This window comes from Mchenga conophoros, linkage group LG3 (genome assembly GCF_057382185.1).
Source record: "Mchenga conophoros isolate Kocher_MC1m ecotype Shallow Benthic linkage group LG3, M_conophoros_male_GT1.1, whole genome shotgun sequence".
Taxonomy (NCBI): Eukaryota; Metazoa; Chordata; class Actinopteri; order Cichliformes; family Cichlidae; genus Mchenga; species Mchenga conophoros.
In genome coordinates this window covers 54,607,785-54,626,704 of record NC_140528.1, presented here as the reverse complement: position 1 = coordinate 54,626,704, position 18,920 = coordinate 54,607,785, and the positions used below count along the sequence as shown (strand labels likewise).

General features: G+C 43.0%; 1 protein-coding gene across 1 annotated transcript; it reads left to right on the top strand.

The window, feature by feature from the left end:
• The first annotated feature begins 1,103 nt into the window (after window positions 1-1,103).
• On the top strand, window positions 1,104-11,592 carry LOC146579547 (uncharacterized). The gene is made up of 11 exons (XM_085267977.1): window positions 1,104-1,223; window positions 1,313-1,500; window positions 1,659-1,799; window positions 1,961-2,099; window positions 2,342-2,522; window positions 3,072-3,213; window positions 3,691-3,834; window positions 4,382-4,438; window positions 5,544-5,590; window positions 7,726-7,802; window positions 11,497-11,592. The coding sequence occupies exons 1-11, from the start codon at window positions 1,104-1,106 to the stop codon at window positions 11,590-11,592; spliced, it is 1,332 nt and encodes a 443-aa protein (XP_085124103.1).
• Window positions 11,593-18,920: the final 7,328 nt, after the last annotated feature.

Here is an 18,920-nt window from a genome sequence, read left to right as displayed (position 1 = left end):
GTTTGTAGCCATAAAGTGTAAAAACAACAGCTCTCTGTTTGATTCACAGTCAGCTGAGCTCTTCACTGTAATCCAGATCTGATAACAACTCTCTGAACAGCTCTGCGGACCGGATAGGAAACTGTTAGTACGACACACTGATAATCCTTTATTTAGAAATGAAATGTACAGCAAACATTGAGTATAATGCTAGCGTAAGACTTTAATGTGATTTTCTAAAGATTCTGATTTATTAGATCAGTTAATGTAATATACTAAATAAATGTTTCTATGACTGTTGCTGGCTTCACAGTGTCCTGAGAGATGATTTACTTGGGAGATGTTTAAGGTCATCACAGAGTAAACAGAAATATCTTGCAAAGTTAACCAATGAATGCAAATTACTTTGTTGAAAAGGTCCTAATGTTTCCAACTTTCCTGCAAGACACAACAGAAAATTTCAGTATTTTGAATGTGCTGTTTATATTACAATGCCTGGAATTCATACAGGTTACCCAAATACCAGCACCAGGACAAACAAGCTTAAACCATTTAGCAGCAGTTTGCAGAATGGGAAATATCCATTGCGGTTTGGCACGTTTCACCTCTTAAGGAAAGCATATTAGAATGCATATATTCCCACATGCATCCAAATGTAAACAACATACATTAATGAAGCATGGAGGTTCAACCCTCTGTGATCTGTTGTGCACAGAAATCCCTGATTTCTAGTCTGATTTTCTAGTCTTTGGCTTGGAAGGAAATTGGTTTGGAAACATATTTGGCGATGCTTCATCTCCTGCTTTGTGTTTGTGTAGCAGTCCCGTCACAAACCTGTCCATTATGCTAACAGTGTCCAAGAGTTCTTTTTTTTTTCGTAACGCGCCTCCCCTGTAATGGCTCTGGGCCCCCCTTAGGGGGCGGGCCCCACACTTTGGGAACCTCTGTTCTAATAGGCGTTTCCTCATTCCAGGTAATTTTCTGGTTTACAAACTGAATCAACTTCCATGTGGGAAAAAACATCAGACAAAAGGACAGAGAGTGAAAGTGAGGCTGTCTTTGGAAGTACAGGTGTTCATGTTGACAGTGATTTCTGCCTTTGTAGAGAGAGACACACATTCATCATGTTGCTCTCTGAGACATCTTTGGTGCTGCTGATGGTTTGCGGCACTCAGGCTTCACATTTTTTAGGCACAGTCATGACCTACTACCCAAAGGACACTTTTGCAGATGGATCTGTCACAGTGAGTACATTTTCTTTCTTAAAATAATGTACTTACTTTTAAAAATCTTACAAGACCTAAGTGAACACTTTGTGGCTGTAAATTTAAAGGTGACTCTTCGGTATAAGTTGAACTTCCATGACTGCACATCTGATAACATATGGAGTTGCCTCAGTGGTGATTGTGGGACTGGAACCTACACACTACATGTGGTAAAACAGGAGAGCAGCGGAGACTGGTGTCAGAGAGAGGGAATCATGACTCGACGGGTTTCCAGCAACGCTCTGTTCGAGCTTTGGTGAGTGTACAACAACAGGAAAAGTAATTTAAGTGTGACAAAAAAAATTCCCCAAAACATCAGCAACTTCACTAATCATAATCTTTTTGGTGACTCATAACTAATAATTGACTAAAACATGTTATGTTCAGACTTTGAAAACTGAATTTTCTATCAAGGTTGGAGGGTAGTGCATGGATATCCAACGTCAAAAATGACATTTCATCATGGAGAGCTGTGACTCGGGTGGAACTGAGGAACCGGTCCGACACCGGCAAAGCCAACACATCACCTCAGACCACCATCCTACCAGCTGTGGGGTAAGCCCACTTAATGTGTGTCTATGTTTGTATTCTTATATATTTCATATTTTACATTCATCCCTTTCATATTAAAATGTATTTAACAAAGTATTTATCACCCGTTCGTTACATTAAAATGAATACAGCAAATAGAGCTACAATCTTTGTTTCTCTCTCAGAGTTCCTTCAAACTGTCAGAGAGATTTCAGCCTGTTGATGTTTGACCCTGATGGAGACGAAGTTAAATGCAGATATGGAAACTCTGCACTCTCAGAGTGTAACCCCTGCACTCCACCGTCTGTCCTCAGCCTCTCATCGGTGAGCAATGACTGTTACTCTCATGTCAGATGAGACAGGCAAAGACTAAAAGCTGGCACAGACAGTCATGCAATAATGTGATGGGAATGTTTTAATTGAATTACAATTGATCTAAATTTTGTAGAAGTGAAAGTTTATCCAAAACAAACAACAACTACATTTTTTTATATCCTTGAATTGAATTGCATAACAGAAAACATTTTGGTTATTTTAACTTCAAGCCCATTTTCGTCCTCTTGCAGTCGTCTTGTACTCTGTCATTCAGCCCCACCAGCAGCAGTAATGAAGGTTCGTATGTAGTACAGCTGGTGATGGAGGACTTCCCCAGACAGACCATCACTCTGACTCAAACCAACGGGACACAAACAATAATAACTACCAACGATGCCATCAGCAAAATACCGATTCAGTTTGCTTTGAAAGGTACCAATATACGTTTCATTATCTTACAATGAAAGCACTAAAGAGCTGCTGACGATGAACTTAGTGCTCGGCCTGATGTACAGAGATGTTTGACCACCAGTGTAATCAAGACTGATTCTCTGGACCAACAAATATTAATCTGTCCAGCAGATATTTGTCATGGCTGTTGAAGATAAGCAGGAATAGTGGACCTGAGAGCTGAACTCGAGGAGGCAAAGTGAACTCAAAACATGCGGCATTATTGTAAGATTGCAGACAGAACAGAAAACTAACTAATCTCGGAAAGCAAAACTAACAGGCAGGCAAGTTGGCTAACAGAACACACAGTGTCGTATGAGGGAACACAGAGAAGTGGCACCAGGGCAGGCACAGAACAGAAACCAAACAAATGGCAAATCTTAATGAAAGACACAAACAGAATAAACAAGAACATAAAATATTATAAATAAACAAAACACAAAGTCATCAGACTCATGACTATGACAAAATTTACCTTGGATCATCTTTCCATCCTGTGAGAATCACCTTAACTTCTCTGTATTCTTCCAGTTGATCCTGCAGTGCCATCCTGCACAGAAGGACTCTTTCTGCCCAAGTTTCTTCCTCCAACACCAGCCAACGGAGCTCAGCTCTACAACAATGTCAGTCAGACTCTGGAAATTAACATCAATGCAGAGGCACTTAACTCCACGTAAGTAAAAACGAAAAAAAAAAAAAAGACTTTGCCTGAAACGGTAAAATATTTATTTCAGGGCAGCCTCTAGGTAGATATAAAATATAGTCCTACAAGTCATGAATCTAATAGAAATGAGTGATGTGCAAATCTAAAATATGTTTCAGGTTATTAAGTTACATATCTGACCAGATCTTTAGTAATAAAAAACTCCAGTGCTGATGTACAAGATTACAGTCAGGTGTCAATTTAGACGACACAGTAAGTGAAACACAGCCAAAACCATACAGATTTAAGGACATAAATACTTAAAGATTAGGTAAAACAACAATAATAAACATTGAAAGTTACCAACAAGAAACATTTCCATCGTTGGTTGGTTTGAGAAAAAAACATGACTAGATAAAAGAAACAAAAGAAACATGCTCCTTTTGCAGACGTGGAGATTTTGGGAAAAGAAAATTTACAAATTTTGGATTTTTGTGTTTGTTGAAGGATCTCTGAGCTGCTCTACAGCGGGCCGTACAATTTAATCAGTAGTACATCAGGACCTGGACAGTTCATCCTGAGATGGACACCATCTGAAAGTGAAGATGGACAAACCCTCCCCATCTGTTTTGTTGTCCAGGCAGTTTTCAGGTCAGTCTCATGTTTCATACTCTGTAGAAAGTTATAATATTTTTTATCTTTTGAGATTACAGTTGTTGTCAGAAGGCAACATATAAACCAGGAACCTTCCATGTTTTGAAAACATGCTCGATTAAAATACAAAATGTCCTTGGTTAAGTAACTTGAAGTTGTCATGTGATTGAAGGGTTATATAATGAAACATTAAACTTTATCATGATTTGCCTTGGCATCGCTCAATCACGTTATTTTCTAAAAAGGCTTTAAGTCTTTTTTTTTTGTCATATTTGTTGTGTTTTGATCAAATTTATCACATTTACCTTGAAAACATTTTGGCTTCGCTGATCTTTTACACAACCATTTTTACTGAAATAATTACATTCACTTCTCAAGAGCAGTTTTTACCAAACCATCAGATTTCCATTTATTGTTAACTTTTCTTTTTGAGTGCAGTGTGTCTGTGTGAATTTTGTCTTGTGATCTAACCATCATCATCAGAATCCCTTAAGGAGTGTTGAACAGGTATATTTGAAAAAGAAACTTGCACTTATTTCTGCAGTGGGACCAAGTATCACTCAGAGCTTCGATGTGTCGCTGTGACTGTTGCAAACGGTGAGTAGAGTCCTTCACCATTTCAGCCACATTTAAATCTAATTTACTGGATCAGTGTAACTGAGCTATAACCTCTAATTCTGACTGTTCATAGGACCAATAATAACCACAACAACTACCACCAGTACTCCAACTACTGTACCTGCAACAACTACCACCAGTACTCCAACTACTGTACCTGCAACAACTACCACCAGTACTCCAACTACTGTACCTGCAACAACTACTACCAGTACTACAACTACTGTACCTGCAACAACTACCACCAGTACTCCAACTACTGTACCTGCAACAACTACCACCAGTACTCCAACTACTGTACCTGCAACAACTACTACCAGTACTACAACTACTGTACCTGCAACAACTACCACCAGTACTCCAACTACTGTACCTGCAACAACTACCACCAGTACTCCAACTACTGTACCTGCAACAACTACCACCAGTACTCCAACTACTGTACCTGCAACAACTACTACCAGTACTACAACTACTCCAACTACAACAACTACTACCAGTACTACAACTACTGTACCTGCAACAACTACTACCAGTACTACAACTACTCCAACTACAACAACTACTACCAGTACTACAACTACTGTACCTGCAACAACTACTACCAGTACTACAACTACTCCAACTACTACCACTACTCCAACTACTACAACTACTCCAACTATTACCAGTACTACAACTACTCCAACTACAACATCTACTACCAGTACTACAACTACTCCAACTACAACCACTACTCCAACTACTACCACTACTCCAACTACTACAACTACTACTAGTACTCCAACTACTCCAACTACAACAACTACTACCAGTACTACAACTACTCCAACTACTACTAGTACTACAACTACTCCAACTACTACCAGTACTACAACTACTCCAACTACAACAACTACTACCAGTACTACAACTACTCCAACTACTACTAGTACTACTACTACTCCAACTACAACAACTACTACCAGTACTACAACTACAACAACTACTACCAGTACTACAACTACTCCAACTACTACTAGTACTACAACTACTCCAACTACTCCAACTACTACTACAACTACTCCAACTACAACAACTACCACGAGTACTCCAATTACTACACCTACATCAACTACACCCAGTAAACCATCATGTGAGTATGAATGAAATGAGGTGATGTTTACTTAGCTACTTTGTCTTAGTGCAGGATATATTACTCTCACTTTAGTTCATGTCTATTAATTGCTGGTCACATCAAAACAGTAAAATTTCATAATAATAATGGACTGCATTTATATACAATTCCACTATTCATTCACTCACACACTGGTGGAGGCAAGCTACAGTTGTAGCCACAGCTGCCCTGGGGCAGACTGACAGAGGCGAGGCTGCCATATCGCACCATCAGCCCCTCTGGCCAACACCAGTAGGCGGTAGGTTAAGTGTCTTGCCCAAGGACACAACAACCGAGACTGTCCAAGCCAGGGCTCGAACCGGCAACCGTCTGATTACAAGACGAACTGCCAACTCTTGAGCCACGAACGCCCCAAATGTGATCATATCAGTTTTATATCACTTTATTTTACACTACATAATACTCTCAATTCACAAGTTGCAAAATACTTGGTTTTAAAGTATGCTGAGTGAATTGACTAACTGCATACAAAATCAAAAGTCCAAAATAAAGGCATGCACTAATTACAGGTGATTTTCACCAGGTCACAAAACACAGGGGTTTTATCTACAATCAGGCTACGTCCACACGTACACGGGTATTTTGGAAAACAGAGATTTTCCGTTTTCGTTTTAAAAAATAATCCCGTTCACACCTAAATGCAAAAATGAAGGAAAACACTGCTAGGAACATGCCAAAGGAGCAGATTTCTAACCGTGTAGAAATATTGGCCAATCAGAAGTCTAGAAGCCTCTGACAGGTTTGTAGCTTGAACCTATTCGCTGGAACATTGAAGACAATATAATTACACAGCAAGCAAGACACGAAGTAGGCAAAGTTCTTTATGTTTCTCGTACACGGGAGAGAACCAGACAAACGCCGTTCCTTCGCTTGACCCCAGTTGCTCTCGTCCGCTCCCCTGTAACACTGCTCTTTTATTGAGGTTACATGAATATACATAGGTTCATTAACATATGACGTCTACATACAAACAAAGAGTACCTTGCCTGTGCGTTGTGTAAGTATGTGTGTGTGTGTGTGTGTGTGTGTGTGTGTGTGTGTGTGTGTGTGTGGGGTCAGAGTGTGACCCCATAAATGACTTCCCTAACTCTGCTGGTCTGAAAGTCCAGCAGTTCATCTAAACAAAAGGCACTTAGACTAAAAGAGATATAGATACGTTTATCCTACCATAAAACAATAAGAGAAGGTACGACCTCTCCCATGCTCCCAGGATGTAGGTGTGAATGCCAGAACACTCTGGAATGCACACAAAGCCTTTGCAGACTATTAAGGATCAAACATCCTATCACTACACAATCGATTATACACCTCTAAGCATATATGGTTAAATATTTCTAAGCATAAATGACAATCAACAATACAAATCTATCAGCCTCGGTGGGAAATAGTAAACAAAGATGGGGCATAGAAGCAGAACCGAGTCCTATGTGTGGAGGGACAGTAACTGTGTGTGTATATGTAAGCATTTAAACACTGCAGAGAGTACAATTAACAGTAACAGTATTTTGTCTAAGTCCGCCACTGTAGAAATTTATTTCACAGAAACAATAACGTGGAGCACAGTGTGACGTCAAAAAGGCGCACACCTTTGATGCTGTGTTTTCTCCGTTTTCCTCGTCCACAGGTAAATGCAAAAACTGAGTTTTCAAAAAAAGCCACCCTGGCAGGTGTTTTTAAAAATCCCCGTTTTCAGTGACTGAAAACGCTGTTTACGTGTGGACAAAAGGTGCAAACGCATAGAAAAATCTCAGTTTTCAAAAATACCTGGGTACGTGTGGACATAGCCTCAACAGTGTGATCTACTGACTAATCTCAAGATCAGCAAAGTAAGAAATATACAATCACAATCAAAATGCCAGCAGGAAGTAAGTACATTATTAAGTAAAGCAAACTAAGCCTTCGTGGATAAACACAGGGCTTGTACCAAAACACAAAACAGAAAAAAATTTATTTGGTCTGAATTAAAAGATTATCAACAGAGTTGATGTCACTTGGAAACTTTGATGAATGCAACTACTTGCTGTAATTGTAGCTCAGCACTGAATAGAGTTCAGTGATTTCTAATGGATTCTAAAGTGTCTTTGTGTTTCTAGATGTTACAGTTCTCAAATTGAAGATGACCTCTTTGGTGGACTTGTCTAAAATTGATAGAGATACATTCCTTACACAGGTAAGTAAATGCTTACGTGAAGTCACTCATCCAAGTGACTCCTTCAGCCTCAGCTGACTGCAGTTTCCCCAATCTTATAAACACACCATTGACTGAAACCAGCCCAATGAATTGACAGTGTGGTGTGAGGTCAGTTTCTTGATCAATAATATGCCACAGGATAAATAATTGCTGTGACCCCTGATCAACAACCACTGATTCAATGGCCATGAGTACCATTCACAGAGAGTTGGAGCATTATACAGCATTTAAGATGTACCCTTAGGCCCCTTCCTGGATTCAGAGATGACACTCCTTCACTCCTTGCACAAAGCGTTCCTCCCTGTCCTGTTCACTCATCTAAGTGCCTGCAGAAGTTTTCGTTTTGTTTTTGCTCACAGGCTTTCGAGCCTTTTTCCTTATAAAACGCAGTTTTTAACGTTTCTTCCCGCAGTAAATATAAACAACGATAGTATTCAGGAAGAAATCCAAACATCGCATATTTTTATCATAACTCAAATCAAATCAAATCAAATCAAATCACTTTTTATTGTCACATCACATGTGCAGGCACACTGGCACAGCACATGCGAGTGAAATTCTTGTGTGCGAGCCCCACAAGCAACAGAGATGTGCAAACACAACAACACAAACGAGCAAAATACAAGAATGGCCAACCTGAAACTAATAAATATATGTACAATATATAATAGTGTATGCATTTCTGGATGTGTATACTAAATATTTTCCTACGTGTGTGTGTGTGTGTGTGTGTGTGTGTGTGTGTGTGTGTGTGTGTAAAATAGTAAAAAAAATAAAATAAAATAATAATAATAATAAAATATATAAAATATACAGAGTTGAATATGTGCAAAACAAGTGGCATTTATATACAGTGTGGAGTGCATAATGTTGAAGTTCCAGTAGTGAAGCTGAGGTGTCTATGACGTGTTCAGCAGTCTGATGGCCTGATGGAAGAAGCTGTCTCTCAGTCTGCTGGTACGGGACCGGATGCTGCAGAACCTCCTTCCTGATGGAAGCAGTCTGAACAGTTTATGGCTGGGGTGACTGGAGTCCTTGATGATCCTCCCCGCTTTCCTCAGGCACCACTTCCTGTAGATGTCTTGGAGGGAGGGAAGCTCACCTCCAATTATCCGTTCAGAGCACCGCACTACTCGCTGGAGAGCTTTGCAGTTGTAGGCGGTGCTGTTGCCATACCAGGTGGTGATGCATCCAGTGAGGATGCTCTCAATGGCACAGCGATAGAAGGTCCTGAGGATGCGGGGGCTCATGCCGAATCTTTTCAGTCTCCTGAGAAAGAAGAGGCGCTGCTGCGCCTTCTTCACTGTTTTGTTTGTGTGTACTGACCACGTAAGATCCTCAGCCAGGTGTACTCCAAGGAACCGGAAGCTGCTCACTCTCTCCACAGTAGCGCCGTTGATGGTGATGGGGGTGTGTACTTCTCTGGACCTCCGGAAGTCCACTATCAACTCCTTTGTCTTTGCGACGTTGAGGGTGAGATGGTTGTCTTGACACCAGTGGGTCAGGGCGCTGACCTCCTCCCTGTAAGCCGTCTCATCACCGTTGGTGATAAGACCCACCACTGTAGTGTCGTCCGCAAACTTCACAATGATGTTGGAGTTGTTAGTGGCCGTGCAGTCGTAGGTGTAGAGTGAGTATAGGAGAGGGCTCAGTACACACCCCTGTGGAGCACCAGTGTTCAGTGTGATGGGGGATGAGGTGATGCTGCCCAGTCTGACCACCTGGCGTCTGTCAGACAGGAAGCTAAGGATCCAGCTGCAGAGGGAGCTGCTCAGTCCTAGATCCTGCAGTTTCCTGTCCAGCTTCGAGGGAACGATGGTATTGAATGCTGAGCTGTAATCTACAAACAGCATCCTCACATACGTGTCTCTCTTCTCCAGGTGTGACAGGGCAGTGTGTAGTGTCAGGGCTATGGCATCATCAGTGGACCTGTTGTGGCGGTATGCAAACTGTAGAGGGTCCAGTGAGTCGGGTAGTGCAGAGCAGATGAAGTCCCTGACCAGCTTCTCGAAGCATTTGCTTACGATGGGGGTCAGGGCTACAGGTCGCCAGTCGTTCAATGAGGAGATGGTGGAGGATTTGGGTACAGGGACGATGGTGGCCATTTTGAAGCAGGCTGGGACTACAGACAGAGAGAGGGAAAGGTTGAAGATGTGCGTGAACACTCCAGCCAGCTGAGCCGCGCATGACCTGAGGACGCGAACTCTGGTTTTACGTGGCCAATCAACACAATTTAAAAACTGGTATAAAGTCAACACTTTTTCCTTCAATTGTTCCGTCTGTCCTGCTCACATCTCCAATGGTTGTACACGTTGTCATTAACGTGGCTTCACTCCACATCAGCCACGCCGCTTTGCTAGCTAAAACACTGGTGTCAGCACATAAGGACGCTGTCACAGCCTGTCGACGACGTTGATTAGCTGCGTATATACGAATGTGAATCGCTTCAGTGGGTGGACTATGGGATAAGGTGGCATTCTTCTAATCCCATACTGGAGCAGCCAGTCACTGACTAACACTGCAAAACAGGATTGTTAACATATTTACTTTAATTTCAATTTAGGTTTGATTTTTTTTTTTTTTGTGCGCAATACAGATATTTTCTGCGCAGAGACCGTGCCAGCAGTGCGCAATTGCGCACGCGCGCAGCTTAGAGGGTACATTGCATGACAACTTCATGACATGAACCTCCATGTGCACATCGCTGATGTTAATGCCAGAGACCTTTACCCACTATGTGCCTTTGGAACCCAAAATGCTGGACTTACGGAGGCTTACATAACTCAAAATACTCAGCTTTATTGCTGGAAAGCAACTGAACAAAAAATTAACTAAACTGAGACTACAGAACAAACTAAACAAGCAGGCAGGCTGGGAAACAGAACACACAGTGAAAGTGAGGGTACGACAGGACAACGAGCAGGGGAAGATGCAGACACTAAATACAAAAGGTGAAGCGAGCTAAGAGGAGACACGGCTGACGCTGATTACACTGACAGGGAGAGCACAAAGCTGAACGCACTGACATAAGGCACTGACCTACAAAGTAAAACAGGAAGTACACGACAGACACAGAGCTCCAGACGAGACATAGAACTTAACATACACAGTCTCATGAGCAGACATAATAACATCATGGACAGACAGAGGGAACACAAAAAAGTGGGACCAGGGCAGACAGAACAGGAACTTAACAAATGGCGAATCTTAATGGAAAACACAATCAGAATAAACAAGATCATAATAAAGAAGCACAGAACACTGAGTCACCAGACTCAGGACAACGACAGTAATAATTTCCATAAAGAGCTAGGACACAAGTAAAAATACACAACCAAACTCAGCTGTGAAACTATTGCATATAAGATTGCTAACACAATTTGTAAGAATCAGAGTTTTCTTTGGACACAGCATTTGTCTGGTTGAGCAGTGTCTACATGATCCCACTTTGAGTAATGACTGTATGGGGCCATACTATAAACATCCTGATTTTCTTCACAGTGTTCACACATGATAGACATGCACAACCACACAAGTACATACTTCAACATAAATGTTTTTCCTGTGAGCACAGTTTTGTAAAACCTGTGCTGCTTCTTTCTAAAGAAGTCTCACGTCTTAAAAAAAGGGAAAATGATCATATCTCTCTCTTCTTTTCCCCCCCTTTCTTTAGATAAAAAATGCGCTGATATCCAAAGGGCTGCCCCAACAGACGGTCATCCGACTCATAAACAACAAACTAGAGATTGGTGCAACTGGCACAACATAAACATTTGACAGCTTCAAGAGCTTTTTCCTTTCAGCTGTTGAATGAAGTTTTGTCTTCACTGTTCTTTAACACACATTTTTAATAATTACAATCACTTCTCAAGAGCAGCCTTTAAAAGCAACACATTAGTCTGACTCTCCAGTGCTATAATCTGAAATGAATTAATATGTACTTTTGTTAGATTGTGAAGATTAAATGTTATTTTGCACTGAGTATCCTTAGTCTAGCACAGATACACTGATTGATTATCCACAGTGACGGGAATAACGGCGTTGCAAGTGACGGCGTTACTTTTTTCAGTAACAAGTAATCTAACCAATTACTATTCCTATCGTTACAACGCCATTACTGTTACTAACAAGAAAATGCAGTGCGGTCACGTTAGTATTTTTCAACAGACGGTTGAAGCTGCGTTCAGCTTAACACACGGAAGTAGCTGTCTACGTAAATAATCATGGCGCTACAGCTTTAAGCAGCTGCGCGCCTTGTGTAGTTAGTGTGTAGTGTTGTGGATAGTTTTGTGTTGTGTGTCAAAACAATGAGGTGACTGCTGTCTCCAGGTGTCAGGCTGTGATGTTCTCCTTTATAGTGGACAGAAATATTTGGAGTGGCACAAATAATTTGTGTGGCATCTTATTGAATAAAGAACAGCTGATTGTTCTGTAAATAGTTTGAAATGGTTATTTAAAAAAAAGTGTAGAAAGTAAATGGCTGCAAATAACTTTATTCTTTGCAAAACTTGTGCATATGATTTTAAAATTGACAATTTACATTTGCATTTAAAGTTATGAAATATGATTCAATAAACATGTTTGTGGTTGTTACAGTAAAAAATATAACTTTTTCTATTTGGATGTTTTTTGTCTGATTTTAGATCAGTTGTGTTAATACAGTATATCAAAATGAAAACATAACTGTAAATTCAGACACGTGAGGTTGTGCTGAAAAGAATGATACCAAACAAGGCAAAGTAAATAGTTTTTAAAGGTAAAATGTGGAGGGAAAATCAAAAGCAGTTAAAAATGGACCCCATATGGTTAAACATTTTTTTAAAAGTAACGCAATAGTTACTTTTCAAGTAATTAATTACTTTTAGAATCTTCTAACTCAGTTACTAACTCAGTTACTCTTTTGAAGAAGTAAATAGTAACTATAATTACTTTTTCGAAGTAACTTTCCCAACACTGCTTATCCACAACTAGAAAACACAAGGAAAAACTCAGATAAAATAATTATAGTGGAAGATTTTAAGATTCATGTAGATGCTGAAAACAATGGACTCACTAGATGTCTTTCTGAAAGTGCTTCCTCCCTTGTGTTACAGCAGACCATTTGGGGTGTTTGAGGTGTGGACCTAAATGTAGACACAGGAGAGAGAGAGTAAGGTTTAAACAAAAGGCAAGCCTTTATTAATGCTGATATCATAAACAGAAAACAAGGCAAAGCGAGCTAGGGGAAAAAACTAAACTAAGACCTAAATTGAAACTAGTATTAACTATGAACACTGTAAAAACATGAACATGAATCTGAACAGGTGCATGAACCTGAACAGAAGTATAAAATAAACCTGAGGATTAGAGAGACATGGCACAAGACAAAAATGCAATCCTACACTGACCAGAGGAAGACAGAGAACATAAAGACACAGAAGGGTAATTGGGGAAGACGAAGATAGCTAAACTCTGATAAAACAGAAACTTTAATTATTGTTCCTGTCATGGTCCTGGGTCATTTTGACCCAGCGTTTTGTGTTTTGTGATTATTTTCCTCTGTTCTAGCTATTCTGTGTCCTCCCCCCTTTGTGTCCGGTTCGGGTCTAGATTTCCTGTTTTGTTCTGAAAGTCTGTCTGTTGTCATTGTGTTCAGCTTGTCTCCTCCGGTCCTCATGTGTATTAGGTTCAGCTGTTCTTCCCTCTTGTGTGTGATTACCTGATTACCGTGTGTGTGTGTGTGTATATTTAGTGGGTGTCGGTCTGTGTTCTTTGTCGGCTCGTCTGCGTTCTATGGTGTTCCTGTCTCTGCGTCTCTCTGCCCCGCACCCCTTTTGTATGGTCTCAGGTTTGTCACTTAGTTTCTCCCAGTTTAGGTTTCCGTTTGTAATTACTCATGCTTCACTGCCTGTTTTTGCCACTACCACCCTGTAAATAAACGTCACTCGTATCATCAGTTTGCTGCATTTTGGGTCCTCCTTTTCCTCCACTCCACACGGCTCTCCGCCAGCCGTGACAGTACGAGCCGACCAAACATGGACCCAGCAGCATCCGCGCCGTCCCAGGAGTTTCGGGAGGAAGTGATCGACAGCATTTCCAGGTTGGTCAACCTGTGGCTCGAGCATGAGGAGGAAGAGCTTCACCACACTGTAGAAGCTAGGCTACAGCAGCTGATGTCTGCTCACTGCTGGCTACTCGACTCTCTTCACCCGCTCGCACAGGACTTCATCCTTCACGAGCTGCACCTTCGCCCTCCAGCCGCTACCGCTTCCCAACCCAGCTCGCCGGTGAAGATTTTGCCCGGCCCGCCGGAGGTTTTGCCCGGGAGGAAGCGACGATTGCGCCGTCGGCGCGTCACCCCACAGCCGGAGATTTCGGAACTGCCGGCTGTGGTGAGTGAGAAGGACCCTTTTTCTGTTTTGGACTGTGTGCCTGTTTATTCCGGGGCTGTGTTTGTTGAGTCAGCTGCCCAGCCGGTAGCTCAGTTAGCCGCTCGGTCATCACCTCCATCACATTCAGCCTCACGACCCATAGCTCAGTCATTACCACAGCCAGACTTATTGGAAACTATGTTACAGTCCATAGCCCAGTCTATAGCTCAGTTGATAGAAGACTCATCAGCCTTATCAGCTCAGCCACCTATTCAGCCATCATCTTCACCAACTCCTCCGGTACTTCAAGTTGAGTCCATCCAACCTGAAGAGAACTATTTTTCATCTGTTCATTCCAAGCAGAGAGACAAACCACACAATACTGAAAACATTCCTCAAGAGCTGGCCAGTTCTGAGACGCACTCCAGGGCCTCCCCAGAGGCTGGGTTCCAGCCCCTGGCCGACTCTGGACCCCTGGAGGTTAAGAAGCCGGCTGAGGACTGCATCCGGCTGTCGCTGCCTGAGCTGAGCCAATGCTCCGTGCAGCTGCAGTCTGCCTTGTGTTTGCCAGAGACTGTTTTCGCTGGGGGGCCCGAGGAGCCCGTCCAGCCTCCTGCTTCGCCTGCTGGGGAGCCCGAGGAGCCCGTCCAGCCTCCTGCTTCGCCAGCTGGAGGGCCCGAGGAGCCCGTCCAGCCCCAAGACTCGTCAGCTGGAGGGCCCAAGGAGCCCGTCCAGCCCCCTGCTGCAACATCGTCATCTGCCTCGCCTGGCCCGGCTGCAGCATCGTCATCTGCCTCGCCTGGCCCGGCTTCAGCATCATCATCTGCCTCGCCTGGTCCAGCCTCGGCTTCAGCTTCGCCTGGTCCAGCCTCGGCTTCAGCTTCGCCTGTTCCAGCCTCTGCTTCGGCTTCGGCTTCAGTCTCGCCTGGTCCAGCCTCTGCTTCGGTCTCGTCTGGTGCTGCGACGGCCACGCCACCTTCGGGTCCCGAACTGCCGCCTCGACGTCGGCGGTCATCTGCCAGGCCGCTGGTGGAGCGTCATCGTCACTATGGACGACCTCCTAGACGCCGCCATTGCTGTCCGCACGGTCGGCCTCCAGACTTGTGTCATCGCCGCCGTTGCTGTCCGCACGGTCGGCCGCCTGAACGGTTTCCCCGTCGCCGCCGCTGCCGTGTGCACGGTCGCCCCCCCTGAACTGCCTCCACTCCGCCACCGCTGCCTTCCGCTCGGTCGGCTTTCGGATCTGTGTCGCCGACGTGGCCGGCCTCAGAAGATGAACTGTCCTGGACTTCTGAGTTGTCGGCCTCCGGACCGGCCTCCTGAACTGTGTTTTGTCCTTGTGCTCCAGCATGTGTGTTTGTTTTGGACGAGCCACTTGGTTCGCTGGAGCTTGTGTTTGTTCGGTGTAGGTGTAGATTTTTGTTCATTCTTTTGTGGCAGAGAAAAACCCGACTCAGAGTGGTCAAAACATTTATAATTCTTTATTCAATCATCTTCTGGAAGAGAGATACCTGCACAGCCCAAAGCCAGTTGCAAAACCCTAGCATTAGAAACCAAAAATGTATATCATATCAGGTGTTAGTTTGGTCCTTTACACGTCACACATAGTTTCGATAAAAATAACTTCTTCTGGCCTGAGTTGATGTGCGTGTGTGTGTGTGTGTTATTTAGTTCCGCTTTTTCTCCCTGTACTGGTTTCCTGTATTTTATCAATATGCCTCTGCATCTCTGCAGTAAACTTCCTGTTTTTTAAACTTCCCTAACTTAAGCCTCTGCTGCTAAGGCGACCTGTCACCCTCTGACCTAGTTCTCTCTCACAGCTGGCTTTGCTTTAAACAGGCCTTTATTGTTAAAACACATAAAACAATATAATCAGAAAATAAGCACTAAGAACATATAATGATAATGATAATAATAATAATAATAATAATAATAATAATAATAATAATGGATTGGATTTATATAGTGCTTTTCAAGGCACCCAAAACGCTTTACAATGCCACTATTCATTCACTCACACATTCACACACTAGTGGAGGCAAGCTACGGTTGTAGCCACAGCTGCCCTGGGGCAGACTGACAGAAGCGAGGCTGCCATATCGCACCATCGGCCCCTCTGGCCGTGTTATTCTTTAACACAGTTAAGAATATTTCAAAACTCAGACTAATGGTGTCAAAGGCCGAACTTGAGATGATTTTTCATGCTTTTATTTCTTCCCGTGTGGATTATTGCAATGGTCTTTTTACTTGTTTTAACAAATCAGCTTTAAATCATCTTCAGACAGTGCAGCACAACTCTTAACAAGCACCAACAGAGAATCTTATATTATTCCAGTTTTAGCCTCCCTTTACTGGTTGCCTGTAAATTTTAGGTTTCATTTGAAAATTTTTGTTCTAACCTTTAGGGTCCCTGGTCAAGCTTCCCAATACATATCAACCTGCTGAAAGATAATCAGAGACTGCTGGTGGCCACACGCCCTTGATTTAAAACTCGTGGTGATCGGGCCTTTCAGGAAGTGGCGCCATAGTTGTGGAATACTCTTCGATTGTTTTTATGCTGTACTGACTCCATTGATTCTTTTAAAAAGCAGCTGAATACATTTTTATATAGACAAGCTTTCAATTAATTTGTTATTTTTATGTTGTATTTTATTGTCTTACATGTTGTATTTTTATTCTTTATATTTGTTGACATGAAGAAAGAAAATGCTTGTTATTAGTTGTTAATACTCCCACAGTTGGCTCATTTGTTCTAATTTCCTGTTTCTGTGCCAGCCGGTCTACATGTGTATTGTGTTCCATGTTCATTATAAGTAAGTTCATTCCATGCATCATTAGTTAGACTAAGTTCAGCTGTGTAGTCACTGGTCTCTCATTATCATCCTCATCAGTCTGTGTATTTAAGTCTTCTGTTTCCACTTGTTCACCGTCGTGTCATTGATGTTGTCACTGCCATCATTCCTGTGTGTGTTTTTAGCCAGCCATCCAGCCAGTCATTCAGTCAGTCCTCCATTTCATGTTCTGTTCATCCACTCTCTATAATAAACACGGTCTTCAGTTTGTCACTCATCAACGAGGGGACTCGCCTGGCTCTGTGCAGGCCTCGGAGACGCCACGGTCCTCCACCAGCTGCCTCACCTGCATCGGAGCATTCGTCGCGGAGAGTGGGCGTCACTGGCCAAGCTTCGGCTGCTCACTCCCTCGCTGCCCCACTTCTCGCACATCCGCCAGCTGCTTCTCTCACCAGACCTTCAACCTTGCCGTGCAACAACGGCTTCACCTCCCACCTTGGCTCTACGGAGGCTTCCTCGCTCAGCGGCTCAGCTGTTTCCACTCAGCGGTCCCACAGAGGGACAAAAGGACCCCCTGATGATCCTCTAATCGCCTGAGCCAAGGTGTGGTTCTCAGTCATCCAGGTCATCATAGTCAAAGGAGTTTGCAAAGAAAAGCGTCTGGACTTCTTTAAGTTGCTTGAAGACGTTTCACCTCTCATCCGAGAAGCTTCTTCAGTTCTAAGGTCAAATGGTGGAGAGTCCCAGATATAAACCTAGTGGGAGTATCCCCCCACAGGGGGACAAAAGAACCCCCTGATGATCCTCTAATCGCCTGAGCCAAGGTGGGAAACTGGGTGTGGGTCCAAATCAGCCAGAGTTTCGGGTGAGTTCATTGTGAAACCTGGCCCCACCTTATCATCAAATTCCTGAGATCAGATGGCCCAGGATGTGAGTGGGCGTTAAGGCGTCTGGGGAGGGAACTCAAAACTGGATTATAGATGGCAGAGAGTTGGCGTCGTAAACCACCGCCTCTGTTCAAAACACAGACTTAACAATGTGGTGTATGCTGTACAGTGCAGCGAGGAATGCCCAGACCTCTACATTGGAGAGACCAAACAGCCACTTCACAAGCGCATGGCACAACATAGAAGAGCCACCTCCACAGGACAAGACTCAGCTGTCCATCTGCATCTTAACACTAGAAATACTGAGCCTTTTTTTTCCCCTGGTGCAAGTCCCTACTACTAGATTTACCAGCCCTGCGCAAATTTGCGTAAATTCCCCCGACCCTAACACCTCTTGGCACCCCGCTGAGATTTTCACAGGTCTTCAGCTCCATTGTTCTCCTGCTTTTGTTGTGCAAAGACACCCTCCCCCAACCCCCAACCAAGAGAGATTCAGGTCTTTCCTTCCCTGCAAGGCTACTTTCCTTCCTTACCTGCAGCGTACAATAGACCATGTTAGTTTCTATGTGCAATATTTTTCATATGCAATATTAGTTCTTGTCAATGCTTGTCACTACATTGCATGCCTGTCCATAAACATATATACACAGAGTTGTACATACATTTATATAGCTACGTGTGTGTGTGTGTGTGTGTGTGTGTGTGTGTGTGTGTGTGTGTGTGTGTGTGTACACACACCAATATTTTTGAATACACGTGTCCATATTTGTGTTTCCAGATTGTTTGTATAGTGCACTTTCTATACCGTGCTCTTTGTACAGTTTTTATTTAGCTGCTTTTGTCTTGCACTGTCCACTTTTTTGCAATGACAATGCAGATTTTCCACTTGTGGGACAAATAAATGCAGATTTGTTGTGTGTGTGTGTGCGCGCGCGCGCCCGCGTGTGTGTGTGTGTGTGCGTGCGTGCGTGTGTGTTTGTGCAACATTGGCATTTGTTTACTCAGATCCAAGCAGGCCAAACCTCTGTGTTACAACCTACATACAAAAGACACACATTCACAATATAT

What these genes read in the sequence shown, in the direction of transcription:
- LOC146579547 (XM_085267977.1), top strand. Translation starts at nt 1,104, where the DNA reads ATGTTGCTCTCTGAGACATCTTTGGTGCTGCTGATGGTTTGCGGCACT. An exon ending in AACGCTCTGTTCGAGCTTTG is followed by an intron (nt 1,501 to 1,658) that starts GTGAGTGTACAA and finishes TTTTCTATCAAG; the next exon opens with GTTGGAGGGTAGTGCATGGA. An exon ending in GATTCAGTTTGCTTTGAAAG is followed by an intron (nt 2,523 to 3,071) that starts GTACCAATATAC and finishes GTATTCTTCCAG; the next exon opens with TTGATCCTGCAGTGCCATCC.